The sequence below is a fragment of the Mirounga leonina genome, unplaced genomic scaffold, assembly GCF_011800145.1.
Source record: "Mirounga leonina isolate KUSES-001 unplaced genomic scaffold, KU_Mleo_1.0 Mir_180, whole genome shotgun sequence".
In the NCBI taxonomy this organism is placed as follows: Eukaryota; Metazoa; Chordata; class Mammalia; order Carnivora; family Phocidae; genus Mirounga; species Mirounga leonina.
The window spans coordinates 32435616-32456528 of record NW_023270469.1 but is presented as its reverse complement, the minus strand read 5'-3'; the positions used below and the strand labels follow the sequence as shown (position 1 = coordinate 32456528).

The window sequence follows — 20913 nt, the reverse complement described above, 5'->3', positions numbered from 1 at the left end:
TCCTTTCCTTTCCTTTCCTTTCCTTTCCTTTCCTTTCCTTTCCTTTCTCTTTTTTCCTTTCCTTTTTCTCTTCAGTCACCACTGGTCCTTAAATAAAATCTCCCTACAGTAAAATGCAGCCTGGGGAGGCAAGATTGTGGAGGAAAAAAACCCCAGGCTGGCATGTCTGGTCTCAGGAAGGGGTAGACACCCACTGGCGGAAAGGCCAGAAACTACCTTGGAGGATCCCGCCGCATTAGGTCAATTCCTCTTTGGGTGGTGGTGGCTTTTGTCCTGATAAGCAGGGGCTTAGAGTTAAGTCAGGATTCTTTGGGTTCTTTTGACACTCAACCCAAATGCGACGAAGCTTTGGCTGATGATCTTGAAAAATCCTAGGGTGGATCCTGCCTAAAAAGGGCCAGCTGGATCCTGGAGCTCAAAACATGTCATCCACACACACATCCACTCCCTCCCTCCCTCTCTCTCTGTATCTCTCTCCCTCCCTTGGTCACCTCTCCCTCTGCCCCTGTGTTGGTCTCTCCCGCTAAAGGTGGCAAAGGGTAGCTACCCAGCTCTGGGCACTCCCATCCTATGAGCTCAGCCACCTCAGGTGAAAGAGAGCCCCCAAGTCTCAATTCTTCTTGCAAAAGTTTGGCTCTCACCAGGTGGATCTAGGTTGTGTGGCACCTGAAGTTTATCCCAGTTTGGGAGCCATCTTCAAAAAAAAGAATACATGATTCTTTTATTTATTTTTTACACGATTCTTTTATAACTTTGAACCAGGTGATAGATCTATCCCACTAAACCTAAAGAAATATATCTCCAACTCAACCTTCCCTTAGCTCAATTCCAGAAATGCCTGTGTTCACTCCGACACTGCGTGACACATTAGGACGTTTGGGAGTCAGAATGGAAAGAGACAGTGGTCGTAACCAACTGAGGTTAAAATACCTAGTTTTGAAAGTATCAGAAAACCAAACGACCATGTGAACACATTGCCAGGGCCCGTGTAAGGGAGGGGCCCACAGGCTCAGCTTCACTGGCTTTCAGGATGCACCCTCCCTTGGTACTGACCTAGGAGCAGCCCCAGTGGCCGTCAGGATGAAATTCATTGTGTCAACTAGGTGCTGGGTGCATCCCCAAAGCCGGAGTCAGATCAGCCCTCCATAAATCCATGTGGATTGAGATGGGAGAGGGGTGGCCCACCAGAGGAAACCCAGATGCTATTCTCAGAAGGAGGACAATGGTTGCAGGACACGCAAGAGCAGGTATCTACTATTGGGTGATGGAGTGGAGAGACCAGAGGCTGGGGAGTCAGGAAACAGGGATTTTCGTCCTTTTGTTTCTACACTTTGGGTTCAAATCCCGCTTGTGCTACTTACCGTTGTCTTGTTTTGATGATGATGATGATGGCTGTGCTGATATGCCTAGACGTGGGGTGACAGACACTGTGCTGTATGTTGGGGCTACTTTAGGAAGATCGAATTAACAGAATAATGATAATAGTGGAGTAAGACGGACTCACCGAGCAGGGAGCCCTAACCTAGGCCCTGGAAGCATGCAGGCACGTTCTCAGAGGTTGGAGGGCTGAGGACCTGAAGGATGAGCAGGAACTGGTGAGCCAGGACGAGTGTTCTTGGCAGGGATAACAGTGTGAGAGCACGGCTGGGTTACAAATTAAAAAGCAGTTCATGGGAGAGACAGGGCCAAGAGACAGCAGCGGGAAGATCACTTTCAGCAGGGAACTACATGGCTAAATCCATTTTGCTAAGATTCTTAAGATTAGTTTCCTCTTTGGTTCGATGCAAACAGGAACCTACCCCGCCTGGTGTTCTTAACAGGCCCTAATGGAATACTGCACGTACCCACTAACCTCACCAGCCCGCTGCCGTGGTCGTTGAACGAACAGATTTGTGCGCCTCCCAGACCCTCACTCCCTCAGGAGAACCTCGCACAAATGATGCGAGAAACCATTTGGCCTGGAATGCACATATGATATCTTTCTCTTTTTACTGGCAGCAGATTTACCCACCTAATTATATTTGGCATAGGCTAATATTAAAATTCATCTGCATTCCCTCTAACAGCTGCCGGTGGCGGGCTGGGGAGTCAGAAACATCCTGGCGAGCCACCCTGAGACTAAAATATTTGCAGCAGATAATCTGCACGCGGACAATTGAGAAAGGCCAGTGGAGACGTTAGGGCAGGTGTCCAAACTCCAGCAAGGAAGCTTTGGCTTGTGTTAGATCTTACATCATATCAACGGAGAAGAACGTGGCAGGTAACCGGGAGGAGAGAACCGCTTGTCTGAGTGTCAGTCATTTCTGGTCTCTGGGGAGCGGGGGAGGGCTGATAATAGTCACAACGGGATTTCAAATTTGTCCCTACATCCTAAGTTTATTATCAACCAGGCCTTTCTGGATTATGTTAAAATAAGCTGGCGTTTGCTCCTATCATCCAGGGTTTGGATTTTAGCCGAAGTATGGGATTCAGGAACAGACCTACCTTTCTCCCTGCCGGTTCCCAATCTCAGTCAAGCCAGAATTTATGGTGTGTTTGTTATGCAGCCTTCCTTGTGTCTGCCTGTGGGGTTTGGTGCAGTTTTGCACGCTGGGGTGGATTGGCTGCCCTGTGCATGTGCTGTGGGCATCCCAGGGGCACTAGCCAGCAGGACCCCGCTCCTGGGAGACTTGCAGTCTGGCCACCAGGATGTGACAGGCTCCTGTGAAGGAATCGGAAGATCCCAGATCAGATTGCGCAGAATGAAGTGTTGGGCCGGATGGGGAGAGACCGCACTCTGCTCGCAACAAATGCATTCGTGCAATGTAGAGAAAGGAGATTCCCCCCCCCACCCCCTCCCCCCGGCCTCAAGACACCTTTCTGCCATCTGTCCAAAAAATGTCACTGACGATATACAAGTGTATGAGGTCCAGCCTGTGAACGGCGCCCCCTAGAGTTGGACACTGCACAACCTGTCTCTCAGATGACCCTAAGCCCCCTGAAGAACCCTGAGGTGCCTGTCCTGCCTGGGTGCCAGGGAGGGTGGGGCTGCAGGAGGGCAGATCTGTTTTATTTTGTAGCTGATTCTCATGCCGTTTGGGTGGTGCCAGCTATCAGCAGCTCGTGCTGGGTAGGCTGTGCCATCCTGCTCCCTGGGTCACTGCTATTTGCCAGGCTAAACAGGCTCCAGGAAGTGACCGGGTCTCTCCCAGCATGCGGTCCCAAATGAGCTGTTGATGCCTCCTATTGGGATTGTGGTTGCGGGGTGAGGGCTGGGAGTCTCGACCTCACGATCACCCCCAGTGACCATCCCAACCATCCCCACTCATCCCCACTCGGGTCTTTCCTCGCTCCCTGGCGCTCCTCTGTACTCTCTTCTTTCCCTCTCTTCCCTCCCAGCCCCCTCTTCTTTTTAAACTGGGGGAGGGACAGGGAAGAGACTGTCTTTGATCTCAGTGGAGGAAAAAAGTCTGTTCTGTTCAGGCTTTTGGCTAACACAACAAACAGTGTTTAAAATTTAACTTTGCTTAATTAATTAGTAATTCTGTTTAATGCTGTCTGATCTCCCTCCAAAAGGTATTTTGAAGCTTGAGAAGGGAACATCAAAGGGAGCCGGGTGAAGATGGTCAAGTAATGCATTTAATCTGGCAGTTGCTGGGGGTGGAGAGATGCCAGGTTGGGAGCTAATGTGGGAGAGAGCCATCATCTGGTAAACACAGCCAGCAGGCTCCTTGCAGCCGTGGTGTGAGAAGGGACAGGGAGCGGTTTCCAAAGAGAAGGAGCTCCACACACCACCCCCAGACTCATCTGAGCTGAGAATTGGTTTGAAGAAATCAGAGTTGACATTTTCTTTCTTCCATGCCTACTGTGTATGGTTGGGCAGGTTGTGTACTGCACAAGAGTTTCCAGGTAAGCAGGTGAGCAGCAGGTGAAATCCAGCCTGCACCCTGCTTATCAGGGTACCCTGGTGGGAAGGGTACCTAAGTGCAGTTCATAAACTTTTCTATAAAGGGCCAGGAGAGTACAACTTTAAGGCTTTGCGGGCCCTATAGTCTCTGTTGTGATTACTGAACTTTGCCATCATAGAGCGAAACAGCCATACACAGTGCATATGAACGTGACTGTGTCCCAATAAAACTTTATTTACAAAAACAGGCGGTGGGTGGGCTGGCTGTTCTAAGTCATCTACAGGTACGTCACATCTAAAGGTATGATAGGAACGTAGGCTATAAACCCAGAATACAAGTCTTTGAACATGAAGACTTTTCTTTCCTCCTTGCTCCAACCCTTCCCTTCCTTTTTCTACTCTTCCTCCAGCTTTCCTTTCTTCTTTCAAGTTAGCAGTGTCTCCTGTTGTTGCTGTGAGTGATTAAAGAATGATCAGAGTCCCTCTGAAATTATGCCCCCCCAGAAGATCATCTCTGGGGGGAAAAAAAATCTCTGGGCTGAGCAGGAGTAGGAGAGAGAGAATGGGCTCAGAATTTGGCGCCAAAGCCCATCTCGACAAAAATGCCATTCTCTTTGCTGGTTGGTGGGACCTTGGCAGCCCGAAGTGGGTACCCTTTACCCTTCTTGGGCCTGCCCATGAGCCCAACGATGGATGTATGGAGGGCAGTTTGTTCTGTGCAGGGGTGGCGGGGCTGGGTGCTGGTCGATGTTTGGTTTGAGAGGGTTCACATGTGGGTGTAGAAGCGGGGCCCCAAGTCCCAGCCCCTGCCTCTGGCACTGGGGTCTGCTAGGCTTTCTGATCATCTCTGACACCTCCTCTGGCCATTGGGCGGGGGACAGTGACAGGGTGAAGGGCCTTCTTCGGTGGGGGCGGAGGGCGCTGACTGTCCCTGGTCCTAGCCCCCAGGGCTCGGGGGCAGGATGGCTCCCAGTCCTATTACCCATCGGTGGCCAGCCCCATGGGTGTCCGAGGGGTTTTCTGAGCTGGGATGGGATGAGGGACCCCTTGGTGAAGAGAAGGCAATCCAGACCACGCTGGTCTTTAGAGAAGAGACAGGAAGAGGGTGAGCGGTCGAGGGGGGCGTTTTCTACCCCGTTGGGTGAGGAGGAAGGAGGGGAGGCAGGGAGGGCCTGCATGTGGGGAGGGGTGCTCCAGAGAAGGAGGGAGCAGGGACAGAGCTTTCTTTTCTTTGGGTTTTATCAAGTGGAACTTGAAAGGCAATGTTGAACCTGAAGGTGGTTTTCTGATAACTTCTCTTTGAACTTGAAGTTTGGTTTCGATAAGCCTGGCTGGCTTACATCTCCAGCCAGGACCTCTGTGGAGGGAGGCTGCAGCTTTGAAGATGGAGCTGGGCTTTGTTTTCCTTTCTTCTTCCCCCCGCCCCCCACAGGGGGCCGAATAGAGGATGTTGCCGGCCAGAAGAGCACCATGGTTTCTCCAGTGGGGCGGTTTTGGGGTGAGGGGGATCCTCTGGATCTGGGCTGTCGGCTGGGACCACGGCTCCTCTCCATCTTGTGCAAAGCCAAGCTTTTACTGAGCACCTGTTGCACGCAGGCCACTGTGCTAAGGAGGGACTTTCCTCATTGCCTCCCCCCACCCACTCCAGTAACCCTGTGAGGAAGAAACCATTTCATCTCCATTTTCCACACGAGGGCACTGAGATCCTGAGCAGTCCAGGGCCTTACCCAATGTTGCCCAGGCCAGTAAGTAGCAGGGTCGGGATATGGACCCAGAGTATCAGTCCTCTCATCAGGACGCTCCCGCCGAGCTCAGCTGCGCCCACCGGAGATGCTGGGGGCTCCTAGAGCTGAGGGCTAGGAATGGAGAGAGACTCCGCTCCCTGACTCGCTCTGACAAGCCTCTCTAGACCTTTTTGCCTTTTTCTAAGTGGGGGCGGCCGTAGTGCCCACTGCTTTGTGGCCTGGTCGAGCACTCTGCCTTGCACCCCGGCCGGTCCCACGATGGCGGATGCTCGGGCCCAGCAGGACCCGCAGATTTGGGGTGGGGGAATCAGGGTGGCTACGTGCTTGGCTGTCCTTGGGTCACTGGCTAACTGCCGGCTCGACTGCCCCAGGACTCAGCATTGCACTGGGCTGGCATACCGCCTGGCCATGGTGGTGTTTGCTTTGGAGGAGCAGGGAGGGCAGGACCTGGTTTTATCCACTAGATCAGAAGCCGTCCGTGCTGTCAAGGCCCCCCACCCCCACCCCGCCCCCTGCCCTGGAGGCCTCCAAGGACCTGGATCTCCTTTTAGGTTTGTCCTTATCAGCCTCATTCTGTGAAAGCACCAGGAGGGAGCTGGGGTCTGGGGCTGAGACAGGGTCTCCCGCTGGATCCCTGACACCTCTAAGGAGTTGTTGCCTTGCTGTGGGGGCGTTGTGGGCCGGGGGGGGGGTCCCCCTGAATCCCTCTGGGTATACCCGGAGTGAAGAGAAAGGGAATACTCAGGCCCCTCTGGGAGGGGAGCTGTGGATGGAGCCAGGTCAGTCTGTTGCTGCCATGGCCTTCCTGTCCCCACCCGTCTGGACTGTTGACCAGAGCATCCTTATCTTCAGCTCCTCCCTCCCTGCTGTTCCCCATCCCAGGCTGCCTGTGTTTGATACGATGCTTTTGTGTCCTTTTGCATTCCCAAAGCCTCCATTTTGAGAAAACTTAGCTACCAACTGTGCTGATTCCCGAGAGATTGAGTTGGGGTGGGAGGGAGAAGAGGACATCATTCCCCTTGACTGTAACTCTTCGCAGCTGCTAGGGCCCTGTGTACTGGCCCTGGGCTCCTGGCCCTTTCAGTCCTAGCTCACTGAATCCACCCAAGGATCCTCTGGGGAGGGGACTGCTCTGATCCCTGTTGACAGGGAAACCATTGAGATGTCTGGAGAAGGTACACGACCCACCCTGGGTCACACATAGTGTCAGGAGGACCCAAGCAGAGACTGAGGCTGCTCCTCAGGCCGCCTGAGGGAGGCCCCGCACCTCCTGTTTCCCTCAGTCCTCCTGACTGCCCATCCGGCGTGCCTTTGCCTGGGCCCAGGCCGGCAGCATCTTCGAGGCCAAAACGTCAGCAGGGAAGGCAGTGAGACTGTGTGGAAAGTGGCCACGGTCTATGAGCTTCCTGTCCACCTGTCTCTGGTCTGGCTGGCTGCAGGCTGCTTATCTGGGCTGTATAGTTGGGGCAGAGAATGGCGGCCTTGAGGCGCCCTGGGGTCATCTGAGTGGCCGGCACAGGTGACCTGGGAGGGGGGCTCCCCTCGGGCAGCCCTGGACATTACCCGAGGCCAGAAAGCCAAGTGATTTTGACTTTAGCGCGCGGGCACCTGGTCCCCAGACCAAAGCCCCGGTGGGTGTGGTGGCCCCGAGGCCCAGCTGGGGACGGTCCTCACGCTGTCTCACTTGCCCTCCCCGCAGTGGCCCTGCCTCCCGAGAAGACAGACGGGTTGGCCAGCGGAGATGAGAAGAAGAGGGAGAAGGCGAGCGAATCTTGCCCAGGCTCCAAGAAGCAGCTGAAATTTGAAGTAAGTTCCCTTTCCTGGCGCTGGGCTCTGGAGAGTAGGGCTTCTATCCTTTTGGCGGTGCTTTTCGAGGAGGGGCGCTGAGGCCTGTCCAGATGCAGAGGGCTTTCACCTCCCGTGTGAACAGCTGCCCTTTGTGGGAGGTTTGTCCCGCCACGTCTGGGGCTGCCCCAGCTCCGCGTGGGCCCTGAGGACTCAGCACTGCCATCCCACGGGGCTGTGGCCCGGCGGTCTGGGGGAGGACGTGAGCGGGGGCCGGGGGGACAGCTGGCCCTGGAGCTGCCATTACTGTACTAGGGGCCTGCCTTCCCCTCTGGGCCTCAGTTTCCTCGTTACTGGAAAAAGCCTTTGATTCGACTCCTGAGGCTGTTCTGGGGAACATGTCGGGGCTCCCGGGTGGGCTGGATGCAGAGTGGCAGGAGGCCCTATCTGGGACTCAGTTTCCCCATGCAGTCAACAGCTAAAGGACCACGTCGTCCTAGAGCTTGCAGTCTGTCTGTCCTGCCCCATCCCAAACAGTACGTTAAGCTCCTTCTGTGTACCAAGCAGGGCCGGGTGCCGGAGAGCGGAACCCGGGCCTGTTGGCACGGAGCTTACCCGCTTCTCTCTGCCCTCCCTTCTCCTCCCTTCTTCCTTCTCTGCTTCCCTCCATGAGGCCACTAGGGCATAGCTCTGGAGCCAGCAGCCTAGGGTTCCCATCCCCATTGGCCTCCCCTGGGAAATGTGGGTAGTTTCAGTCTCTTTCTTATCGGGGTATTTATCGTAGGCCTGGTGAGTTAATGCGCCTAACATGCTTAAAAGGGTGTCCACTATCACGTCAGCACTTTCCTTCTTCCTTCCAACCAAGCTTGATTGACACCTGCCGGGTACCAGGGGACCCCACAGTGAATGGGGCATGGCCCTGCCCTCCTGGAGCACGGTGTGGTGAGGGGGATGGGAGAGTGACCTAGACTCAGTAACTGCACAGCTAGGGATGTGATGGGGGTCCGGGAGCACGCGGAGGGGTGGCCGCCTCGGTCAGGCTGGGGCGTGCAGGGTTTGGAGGCAGTTCCTGAGCGTGTGCAGGGCGGTGGCTGTAAGCAGACGGGGCGGATGCAGGTCTGAGTTGAGCCTCTGAGTGCAGGAGTAGGAGTTGGGGGAGGTGAGGACACGGAGCCCCTGGGATAAGGAGAGCACTTCCGGCTGAGGGAACGGCAGGAGCAAAGGCCCAGAGGCCTGTCGGTGCCGCAAGCTGTGTGGACACAAAGCTGCATCGTGTTGCGTAGTGATGGTGGGTGGTCTGGGGAGATGACTCGGGACAGGGTGTGAGCCGGGTCACAGTGGGCCCTGAATGCAGGAGCTGAGGGGGGCGGGCAGCATCCCGTTGGGGAGCTGGGGTTGCTAGCTGCTTCCGGGAGCCCACCGGCGTCCCTGCGTGTCTTCTGGGGTGGTTGGCAGAGCCGAGGGCCGAGTGCAGGGGCAGAGGGAAGGCTCAGACCGAGACGTCTCGCTTCCCTGGAGGCCCGAGTGGGCCGATTTCTGGGAGGGCCCGGCTGACTGCCCGGGACTCATCCACGGCCCATGAGGAGGACTCACCCGAGAAGCCCAGGTGGTGGGGGGCTGAGGGGACAAAGACATATATGACAGAAGTTGAGGGGGGGATAGTTACTGAACCCCGAGCTGTCTTTGGGGCCGTGCAGGAGGGCCAGCGAGAAGGAATCAGATGAACACTGTGTGAGTGTGAGTGTGTGTGTGTGGGGGGGGGCACGTGTGCAGGGCGAGCGCTGTACTACATGAAACGGCGCCTCACAGAGCAGAGCGGGCACTTGGCAGGTATCAGATGGGCATGTCACAACTGAGGGAAGGCTGACTTTGAACTCCGCGTGGGCCGCCCGAGGACTGCTGGAGGGAACTGGCTTCGAGCTGCAGAGGCTGGGGGCAGGGACGCCGCGCTCGGGCACATCCCTGCCAGTGTTCAGGGGCCAGGTACCGCTCCACTCTGGGGGCCCGAGCCCGTCTTCCTGCAAAAGGGGAGGGCAGCTGAGGCAAGACGTGGAACGGAATGGCCTGGGGGCGTCTTTGCTTGTTTTCATAGACTCTTGTGACCCTCTTTGGCAAACCAGCCAGCCTTTCTCGAACTTTCTATCTGGTGTTCAGCTGGCTCCTGCATACACACTGCCAGGGACAGAGCTCATCACTGCCCAGCTCGGGTGCCTGTGGTTAGACGTGTCGGGTCCTGTGAGCGATGATAATGAAGTCATTGTTAACATTACGTGCATCATATGTTAACATCACAGCAAAGACAATGGCAGCTACTATCATTAATTGGACTTCTCTAGGTGCCAAACCGTTCCACGCTTTTTCCAGTTCCCCCGTTGCAGAGCCCGAGGCAAGGACTTGGCAGGTGATCGCAGGGAGCAGCAAAGGAGGGAAGCCAGTACCAGTGGGTGAAGGGGTGGATTGGTGCCAGAGCAGCTGGGCTGTGCAGAATGCCTCACACTGCCCCGGGCGCTCAATCCCCGGCTCTTCGGGTCTTCCTCGGACACAGAAGCTGGCTGCTTAAGGTGGGAGGTCGGGAACCATCCGCCACAGCTGCCCGGGAACGCCGAGGGGATGCGGGGTGGGGCGCTTCATGCTCCCATCTGCCTCGTGAGAGCAGTAACTGGCCTTTCCCATGATTTACACGAGGGGAAACTGAGGTACAGAGAAGCCATGCCCAGGGTCACACAGCCATGGAGGGCCATGTACCTGCTGGCACCCGGGGCTGAGCTGGGGCTTTACCTTTTAGTGCTCGCTCACCCTCCCCTGCCTTCCAGGTCAGGTGGCCACCCTGGGCATCCTGTAATAGCTTCCTGTTACTAGTTCCTGTGTCTTCCAGTAACTTCTGTCCCTTGGTCCAGGTTCTGTCGCCCTGAGGCCACGAAGCCTCCTCTCAGACCCCCAGCTCACACCCCCGCCCCGCCCCGTGTTTCTTTTGCCTTCAAAGACCCAGAGGCTGTCCGGCACCCCTGCAGGCGTCTCTCCCGGGGCCAGACCTCCCCTGCCCAGCCTGGCCTCCCCACCTGGTCCCTCATGTCGTGGTTGTTGTGCTCTTCCTTCACACGAGGTCTGGGGAGGGCAGTGGGGAGGCGGCCACCCCGTGACCTGGCCTCTGGGTACTCCAGCCACATCTGTGGTTGTCTATCTGTGTCCAGGAGCTACAGTGTGACGTGTCCGTAGAAGAGGACAGCCGGCAGGAGTGGACCTTCACCCTGTACGACTTTGACAACAATGGCAAGGTCACCCGTGAGGTGAGTGCACCTGCCGGGCCGCTGGGGCTTCAGGGAGACCTGGAGGGCTGTCCCGCAGCTGCCTGGTGAGTGGGCAGCGGGGACAGAGGACGGGGTGGCTGGGCTCCCCTGCACTCAGCCTAGGCACTGCCCCCCCCCCCGGGGGAGGGGAAGGGTGGGAGGCAGGCGCAGAGCCCTGAGGGCTCCCCAGAGGAGGACCCTGAGTCCCAACAACGTCCCATCCTGCCTCCTCCCTCAAGTCCCAGAGCTCTGGCTGGGGCAGGGGCTGCGACCATCCCAGGCCACTTCCTACCTCAGCCAGTGCGCCCAGGAGCTGGGGCCGGGTGGGCACACGGAGGCCAGGCAGTGCCTCCCTCTGCCGGGCAGGAATGAGCACCCCCAGCACCGAGAACTCTATGCCTGGCCTGGCCACGGGCCTGTGCTTCACCACTCTCTCCCTCTGAACGCCGCGTCTCTGCCCTCAGCCCTCCTGCCACACCTCCGTCCCCCCTGTGTGCCTCTCACCCTTCTTCCACGCCTCTGTCTCAATACTGAGCACCCACTGTGCGCATCCGCCATGCCCCAGCTGTGGGGACGAGGGGACAAACAGTTCAGACACAGCTTCCAGCCTGTGGCTCCGACAACTGCTGAGGGAGGCCGGTCCCAAATAGTTACAGGACGGTTGTGAGGTGAAGGAGATCAACAGTGTGACAGAGAGGGGCCTGTGTGTCTAGGGAACCTCCTAGGGGAGCGTGGCCGTGTGGAGCTGGGGGAGAGGTGCCCGGCAGGTGCAGAGCAGGAGTGCTCGGGGTGTTGAAGGTGCTGGAGGAGACCCGTGTGGCAGGCCCTGGTTTGGGGTCCTGGGACTCAGGGAAGCCACCGGTGGGTTGGGGGAAGCAGGGGCAGGACCTGGTTGGAGCTACTGCAGTCTCTGCCTCCCTTTCACCCTGGGCCTGGGTGCCACCCCTTCTGCCTCCTTGTTGCTTTTCCCACCGTCCCTCTGCGACATCCTCTCCCTCCCCAGGAGGCCCTGGTTTTCAGATATGGGACCTGCTACCGGTCTGCATAGGGGTCTGAGAGCAGCATGGCTGGCTCTGCGCCCGCCTCACGTGCAGCTCACGAGGGCGTCCGGGGTGTCCCCAGAGAAGCTTTGCTGTCTTCTCTCCCTGCCTGGTTCAGGGCTACAGATTTTCTTTTCTGTGGCTGGTGCAGGAGAAGCTGTCAGAGGGGACGCCTGGGTGAAAAAAGGGTATCTCTTCCTCAGGCCGTGGCCTAAGGAATATTCGAACAGGGCTGGGGAAGAAACTGTGAGTGACTTAAAATCATGCAGGGTTCCTGGGGAGGTAAGTGACAGAATCCCAGCATACTGTTATAGATTAAAAAAAAAAAAGGAATATATTGGTTCACATAACTGAAATGTGGTCCAGGGCACTGACTTCAGGCATGGCTGGATCCAGAGGCTCGGTACCTTCAAGACTAGCTACCTTCAGTGGCTCTGTTTCCTCTGTGTTCCTCATTGCCTAGCAGCCCTGCCCCTGGCCAGTAGCAAGGTGATGGCTGACATTTTCCCTCTATCTGGGACTCTCAGCAGCTCTCCCAATTCAGAAGTTCCAGAACTAAATCTCACTGGCTCCGACCCCCTCACACGAGTGGCCCTGACCCAGTCATTTTTGCCATGGGTTTGCAATGCTTGAGATGGCCCTATTCCGGGTCGTGGAGCCGAGGGGAAGTTATCGGATACGTGAGCCACGAAGACCAAAAGTGAGAGGGGGCGTGTAATCGGCTCACAATATAAAATCAAGCAGGGGCAGGACCTGGTCTGAGCTACTGCAGTTATTAGGGGGCAGGGGAATGGATTCCGGGCAGGCAAAGCCCCAAGAGAGACCTGGGTACTTGGGAAGCAGTGGAAACCCTTCTTGGTTGGAGATGTTGGGGAGGCCGGGGAGGGGGGCATGGTTTAGGTGAACCCCCATCCCCCTCCAGCTGTGATGCTTTGTGTGGAGTGAGCAGCCACCGTTCCTCCCCATCCTGTTTGGGAATGGCCGCTGTGGTGTAATTATCTTCACAGGGAAGCACACTGCAGTCTGGAAGCTTGGTTAACTGAGCTGAATGGCGGTGGCCCCAGCTGTCTCTCAAGGCCACACAGGCAGCTGGGCTGGGCTTCTCGGGGGTGCGGTGGGTGGCATTGCCCTGTCTTCTCACTCATGTGGCAGCCAAGACCCCGCTGCCCCTGTTAGCCGCCACCTTCATTCCTTGCTGGTTTGGAGATGCTGACCATAAGAGGGTTGGCCCCCCGCTCGGAGGCCTTGCAGAAACCCGCGGGCAGACACTGCCGTCTGGTTCTGCATCTTGCCTTTCTTTACCCTCGGTAATGAGAGGAAGAGCAGGGAGGTGAGGGTTCCCGAGGAGGGTGCCCCAGCCCGGCCTAGAGAAGGCCATCCCTGGATCGTGTCTTCCTCCTGCGGAGGAGCGAGGGGGCTGGCTTCCAGTCCAGGGAGAACCCAGCCTCGTGTTTCCCCTTGGTCTATTTTTAGCCCCAAGGCCACTCCTCAAAGCTGGCTATAAATACCGGTCCCCTCCATGCTCTCTGGCTGTCTGCAGGCATGTTTCTGTGCGCTGGGGCAGACAGGCTCCCACCTCACTGCAGCTATGGCCCAGAGCTGGCGTCTGGGCTCACTTCCCAACTCAGAAGAAAGTACCTGTTCATTTGTGCAATAAATATTCACGAGCATCTACTTCTGTGTGCTGGACCCCGTACAGGCAAGAGTCAATTTTTCAGCTGGGATTGCCAGAGCAGGCCTGTTCCTAGACCCTGAGTCACTGCCCCCCACCCTGGCTTGGGATAGGACACTTGGGGGATAATGTTGGTGGACCTCACCTTCCTCATCTATAAAATGGAGACACTGGGTCCTCCTGCATGGACTTCCTAAGAAGGAGGGGCAAACGTGGGTATGCAGAGCAGCTCAAGGGAAGAAGGGGCGAGAAGAGGAGTCCTCTGCGGGCCTGGCCAGAGGAGCTGAGATTGCTGAGTGAGCCAGTGAGCCTGGGTCTCAAACTGGCAGCCTTCACAATCCCAACGTAGCCCCGAGATGTTCCGGCCCAGCCCCCCAGAAGGTTTTGTTAAAAATTAAGTTATCACAGGCAACCGAAGTAAAAATAGATGAATTGACTACATCAAAATTCAAAACTAATGTGCATCAAAGGACACAGCAGAGTGGAAGGCAACCTACAAAAAGAGAGAAAATATTTGCAAATCACGTATCTGATAAAAGATTAATATACAGAATATAAAAAGAACTGCACCTCCACAGCAGGAAAGCCAACAACCCAATTAAAAAAATGGGCACGGAACTTGATCATTTCTCCAAAGAAGAGATACAAATTAATGGCCAAGAAGCCCATGAAAAGGTGCTCAACATCACTCATCATTAGGAGATGCAAATCAAAACCGCAGTGGGATCTCACCTTATATGCGTTAAGATGGCTACTATAAAAAAACCCAATAGACCGACAATGACAAGTGTCCCCGAGGAAGCGGCGACAGCAGAACCCCTGTGTGCTGTGGGTGGGAATGTTCGGATGGCACGGCTGCTGTGGAAGGCCGCATGGAAGGTCCTCAGAAAGCTAAACACAGAATTCCCATATGACCCAGCAATTCCACTTCTGTCTGAGTCTCTGTAGCCCAAAGCAGGGTCTCAAGGAGATACCTGGACCCCCAGGCCCACAGTAGCATTTTTCCCAAGAGCCAAAAGGCAAAGCCACCCAAGTGTCCCTGGCTTCCCTCAGCAGAGGGGTGGATAAACATATACATACAATGCAGTATTATTTAGCCTTAAAAAGAAAGGAAATCCTACCAGGTGCCACAACAGGGATGGGCCTCCGGGACCTCTCACACAAAGTGCGACAAGCCAGTCACAAAAAGACCAATCCCACGTGATTCCACTTCTGTGAGGTACCTGGAAGAGTCAGATTCATGGAGTCAGGAAGTGGAATGGTGGTCAGCAGGGGCTGGGGAGATGGGAAAATGGGGAGTTGACAAAAATTAAATGAGCTTCCAGTATCAGAGATTCTGAAGATTTAGCCGAAGATTCTGGATTTCTGGAATGACCCTCCCTTAGCCAGCACTGCCACGGAGCTAGTGGGCAGTGCTGAGTGGGAGCCACCTCTGTGGGTTCCCCACTCCGGGTCACTCATCCATATACCTGCCTGGCCATGGTAGTGCTTGGTGTCACCTCTGTCTGAAGGGCTTAGGGGTGGGGAATAAGGTGAGGGCTGAGTCTGTCTGTTTATGAAGAGCCGCAGGGCTGATAATTGGCCATCTGTGGGCCCGATCTATAGAGAGCAAATACCTTTTCCAGAGGCTTCATCATTTAAAGCTGGAAGCCTCCCCTGCATGCTCCCCCCGCCAGACAAACGCCCTTAACAGACGCCCAGAACAAAGGGAGACCTATTTTATCCCTCCATTCCCCGGTCAGAAGTCTCTGAGACGCTTCAGGGAGCATGGGTTGGACATCCCTGTTCTGCTTGAGGGCATAACTGAGGCCCAGAGAGAAGATGAGATTGGGTCAAGTTCTCGCAGAATAGTTTATCTTTAGTGACACATCTAGTTTTCCAGTTTTCACTCAGAAGGAGCTCATCAGACCCAAAGTAGGTGCTGTCGGGGCCCCTCTGCCAGCAGTCTCCCTGACCTGCCTCTCAGTTCACTTGCTGCTGGTGAACAGTGCCCACCGTGAGAGCTTTCTCCAGGTGGGCGCTGGCTCAGCCTTTGCAGGACAGCCCGGAAGTCCCGGCAATGTAGCATCACCCCCCAGGGCAACTCTACCCTGGAGGGATGAGACTTTTCTTTCTTTTTTTTTTTTTTTTAAGATTTTATTTATATATTTGACAGAGACAGAGATAGCGAGAGCAGGAACACAAGCAGCGGGAGGGGGAGAGGGAGAAGCAGGCTTCCCCCCGAGGAGGGAGCCCGATGTGGGACTTGATCCCAGGACCCTGGGATCATGACCTGAGCCGAAGGCAGACGCTTAACGACTGAGCCACGCAGGTGCCCGGGATGAGACTTTTCTGAGGTGGGGTCCACATAGTCCCTCCGAGGACCCAAGTGCCACTTGGGTTGCCCGTGGCTGGACCTGCTCATTCACGTCATCCCCCGCTCCCTGCCCCTTTGCTCCTGCATCCTAGGATCCCCTCCCAAATGAACCTCATATGCACGTTTCTGCCTTAGGCTTGACTTCTGGGGGAGCCAGGGGGCTTTCCCTTCCTCAGGTTTCACTGGGGCCTCTGATTCCTGGGGCTGTGGATGCCCTGTGGCTGAAGCCCCGGGTGGCTCTCTGCTTCGCTCCCCTGCAGGACATCACCAGCCTGCTGCACACCATCTACGAGGTGGTTGACTCCTCCGTCAACCATTCCCCGACGTCAAGCAAGACGCTGCGGGTGAAGCTCACAGTGGCCCCCGACGGAAGCCAGGGCAAGAAGGGCATCCTTATCAATCACCCCGGTGAGGGGCTGGGGGGCCGCCCCGGCCACAGAGGCCAGTCCACTCCCAGCTCTCAGGAAGGATCACACCCTGCCCTGGGAAGAGTAGGAAGGAGCCCTGGGGTCTTTTCCTGGGAGCGACTTTGTGGACAGGTGGAATTTGAGCAGGTTCTTGAAAGAGCAGGATTTGGATAAGAAAGGAATATACAGGTGGGAGGCCCTGTGTAGGCACCGCCTTGGAGGTGGGCAGGGACATGGCCAGCGGGGAGTCTGGGGGAGAAGGTACAGGGCCAGGTAGCTGTGAGACCCCTCTGTCTGGTCCTGGCTTGGAGAACCCTTCCCACAGCCATGGTGAGCCATTGTGGGCCAGTTGTCAAGGGTTGCATGCCGGGGAGCTTAGAAAACCTCACCAGAGCCAGGAAGCTGGTGGGCACAGGCGTAAGCCGCTCACCTGGCTGTTTCTCGGGTGGGACTCAGACCTGCAGAGCACGAGGCCCAGAGCGGAGACCAAACCCGCCGAGGAGCTTCGAAGCTGGGAGAAGAAGCAGCGAGCCCCACTCAGGTACAGTGGGTATATGTGCGGCTGGGGGTGGGGGGTGGGGGGTGGATGACAGCCTAGTGCCCCTGAGCACATATTGAGCACCAGCTGTGTACCTGCATCTGAGGGATTTTGAGCAGGGGGCTCCAGTCTGTTTTCTCTTCAGGGGGCAGTGATTTCAGAGGACAGGCTCACAAATCAAACTCTGTTTTTAGAAAATGACTAAATGTAGGTCCACGTTCCTTTGTCCAAAATGCTTTGGGCCAGAAATGTTTTGAAATTCAGCATTCATTGGGTTTTAGAAGAGATGTTCCCAGCACATTTCTCATATATTCTACTTGGCATCTGGGCAGCACCCTGGGATTTCACACGCTGAAATTTCTGCGCCGACACGTATGAATATCCACACAAAGTGATATAAAGCCTACAGTTCCCTTTACATCCGTTTAGGGCAGGCTCGGCTGCCAAAGAAGTTATGAAAAATCTTTGTCTTCAGGCTTTTTGCGTTTCAGAATTGTGGCTAAGGGACTGTAAGGCTGCGATTCTCTTCCACCTGTTATTTCTTTAACTTCAGGGAGGGAAGGAAAGGAGGGAGGGAAGCGAAGAGAGAGCGTGTTTAAAGAAAAGCATCAAGTAAACAGGAATATAAAGTAACAGCAGTGTAGGAGGTGTGAGGATGTAGGAGGCATCCGTGGCCGGAAGTCAGGGGCCGGATGGCAGTACCTGCCCCAGGGAATGGAAAGGAAGTGACCCGATTGGGACAGGCACCCGCCCAGAGGGGAAAGACTGAAGGCAGTCCCAGCAGGGGCCACAGCTCGGTGTGGGGAGGGGCATGCAGGCTGCAGGCTAGCTGTGTTGGGGGGGGGGGGGGGGGGGGGGGGGGGGGGCTGGAGCTCAGAGAGCCTTGCAGGGGAGAGGCATGGAGCCCAGACTCCCGCAGTGGGAGAAAGGTGGCCTCTGGGGGCACCTCCCTCCCCACCCCCTCCTGACACACACACACACACACACACTCCATTCTTGGCTTACAGAGCCTGCCCCCCTCAACTCCAGTGGCTTGGGGGCTTCTGCTGCCCACACTGTCTGGGAAACCAACCCAGGGGTGAGGTCTCCTGTCTGCCCAGGGCGCATATGGTTCGAAGCCTGACTTTTGGGCTTAAGTTCTGACCAGTAACCTCTCACCTTTACTTTGGACCTGTTCAAAGCAAATGCCTCTCCAGTCCTCCCAGAAGGCCCAGGAGGCCAGCAGAGGTCTACGTCTCCACGGCCAGGGAAGGAACTAGAGACACAGATTGCCAAGATGACCACTCCCTCCCGTCCCCACCCTTTCCCAAGACCCAGAAGGAGGTGAAAGAAGGGTCCAGAAGGATTCGTCCCGGTGGCTTCCCAGGAGACCGTGGGGCTACCCCCACCGAGGGCCGGTGCCCACCCCCTCACTGGCCTTCTTGCCCTAGGTTCCAGGGTGACAGCCGTCTGGAACAGTCCGGCTGCTACCCGCATTGTGTGGATGAGAACATTGAGAGGAGAAACCACTACTTAGATCTCGCCGGGATAGAGAACTACACGTCCCAGTTTGGGCCCGGTAAGGGAGCTCTTGCTACCCGCAAGGCGGGGCGAGGGGAGGGCTGGGCGGGGGGAGGCGTGCCAGGTGGCGCTCATTACACCCCCCTGGGCTGGGGGAAGGTGCAGCTTTTACTGGACAGGTTAAAGAGTCTTCTCGGAGGAGACGACATTAAAAACATTTTAAAAACGAACATATGCCCCAAGTTGAACAAAATCAAATAGTATCTCAGGGCCTGTCGTGCAATGGAAACAGAGGCTCTGTGCCCCACCCCAGACCACTCCCCGCCCCCCCTGTTCCGTGAGCAAAACGCTGCTCTGTCTTCATCAGCTGTTGACATCTGTTGACCCCCTGCTAAGATAAATGAAGAGGTAGCCCACTTAATTTCACACCCCCAACTCCTCTCTCCCCTTCCCCCTCCTACATGTAATCCCTGTTGGTCACCTCCGCAAGTTAAAGAATATGCCTGTCCATTGCCTTCTGTTCCCATGACCTCAGACAGCTACCAGTGTCTCTCTCTTTCTCTTCTCTCTCTTGGCAGGGGAGTTACTTAGTTTTAAGGACCTAACAAAGCAACAGATCTTCCCCCTTCGCAGATGGCCAAGTTCCATTCCAGAGAGGTTCCTCCAAGGCAGCGAGGAGCAGCCTGGGCGGGGAGGGGCGCTCTCTGAACAGTTACCAGTCCTGGAGCACAGGGGCTGGGGGGGGTTTCTGGGGCACAGGGCAGCCCCGGCACACAGTAGGTGCTCATTAAATATCTGTTAAATTGGTTCCTAGGCTCCCCATCAGTGGCCCAGAAGTCAGAGCTGCCCCCCCGCACCTCCAACCCCACTCGGTCTCGCTCCCATGAGCCAGAAGCCATCCACGTCCCACACCGAAAGCCCCAAGGCGCGGAGCCGGGCTCCTTCCACTTCCTTGACACCCCATTCGCCAAGGTCTCGGAGGTCCAGCAGCGGCTCCGGGGCGCCCAGGACGGGAGCAAGCACTTTGTGAGGTCCCCCAAGGCCCAGGGCAAGAGCGTGGGTGTGGGCCACGTGGCCAGAGGGGCACGAAGCAAAGCCCCTGGGGGCCCCGCCGTCCCTGCCGTGTCCCCAGCCGCCCACCTGGCCGCCAGCCCCGCCCTCCTCCCCGCGCTGGCACCCCTTGGGCCCAAGAAGCACAAGCACCGAGCCAAGGAGAGCCAGCAGGGCTGCCGGGGTCTGCAGGCGCCCCTGGCCGTGGGCGGCAGTGTCGTGGGGAGGGACCGCGTGAGGGACCTGCCGGCCGTGGTGGTGTATGAGAGCCCGGCCGGCCAGGCGGTCCAGAGACATGAACATCACCACCACCACGAACACCACCACCATTACCACCACTTTTACCAGACATAGACCCCTCCCCAGAAGCCCCCACCCCGGCCATATGAAGGACCCCCCCTTCCCCAGGCCCCCCAAGGCATTATTATTCTATTAATTATTGTTATTATGACGATTATTGTTATTAATAATTATTGTTACTCCACTAATATTCAGCTAGCCTCCATGTAGAAGATATATGGAAACACAGAACTAAACTTTTATTTATATGTTGTGAGGACTGCATAACTTACCCAAGACAATGACTCTGGGTTTGGAAGTGGCCTGTTGAGGGTGGACGCTCGCTCGGGCTCCCGAGGGGCAGTTTCCACGCAGGCTGGTCCACACCCTTCCCGGCTCTGGGGGAGCCCTCGGCCAGAACTGTGCCCTACCCCAGTCTCTTCCAGGAGAACACCCTTACCTGGCCCGCTTCCAGAGACCCTCGAAATCTCCGAGAAGATAAACAGCTGCTACCTCTTAGTATTATTCTGATTTTCTTTTGCCCTTAACTGATTGTAACGTGCTACAAGGGATTTCAGCGGACCGCGGACGCGTGACCTTCCTGGCTCTTGTGTTTTTATGTCCCAGCCTAGAAACCCTAGCTGTCCTTTCTGGAGTTCCCTTTCCTGCCCCTCCAGCGGGATCACGTCCTCGCCCCAAACCAGTCCCATCTTTTCTGCCGTGCACCACATGAAAATACGCTTCTCCTCCTCCCTTCCCTTGTTCTCTCTTCTTTAGAAAGACACACACACACATATTTAAAGACTGCCCCTGAAACCAGCCTTCTCGTTTTGGAAACCTCTGGAGAGGGAACCCAACCACAAAAACAAGCGTGGTTTTCCCAGATCGGGCATTTGTGTGTTGTCGGTTGTGACCCAAGATGTGGAAACCTCATGTTCTCTACCGTTGGCAAATATAGACCTACCTACGTGGTTCTCTACCAGAGCTTCCTTATCTATAGCTAGGCGCCATCTGTCCATGTATCTTTCTATAAATATACACTCTCAGGTAACTTTTCCGGTGTGCCGAAATCAGTGGCTTGCTTCCTAGACATGTTCGGAGCCCAGATGTCACCCTGTGTGCCTCCTGGTGGGACCGCTGTCCATCAGATGCGAATGGTCGCTTGCCTCTCCTCGGCAGGTCCTTTTTCGGGGCTCAGGGTCTGACAGATTTAGAGAGGCCTGCCGGAGTCCACAAGCTGGGAGGGCAATGGGGACAGTGGCCAGAGTTGGGGCCTCGAAGCAGTGTCCTGCACAGAGCACGACTTCGTCGGATGAGAGCCTGGGGAGACTAGGAAAAGGACCACCGTCAACCAGTCGGGGTCCCGTG

At 56.1% G+C, this 20913-nt stretch overlaps 1 protein-coding gene across 1 annotated transcript in view; it reads left to right on the top strand.

Annotated features, from left to right (window-relative positions):
• Window positions 1–20872, top strand: part of NKD1 (NKD inhibitor of WNT signaling pathway 1) — an 85681-nt gene extending 64809 nt beyond the window's left edge. Inside the window, exons 5-10 of the mRNA XM_035025237.1 lie at window positions 7331–7437; window positions 10608–10703; window positions 16032–16179; window positions 16635–16719; window positions 18147–18274; window positions 19031–20872. Of these exons, the coding sequence (XP_034881128.1) occupies window positions 7331–7437; window positions 10608–10703; window positions 16032–16179; window positions 16635–16719; window positions 18147–18274; window positions 19031–19620 (1154 nt within the window). The 3' untranslated portion in view covers window positions 19621–20872. The remainder of the gene's footprint in view (window positions 1–7330; window positions 7438–10607; window positions 10704–16031; window positions 16180–16634; window positions 16720–18146; window positions 18275–19030) is intronic.
• The last annotated feature ends 41 nt before the right edge of the window (window positions 20873–20913 follow it).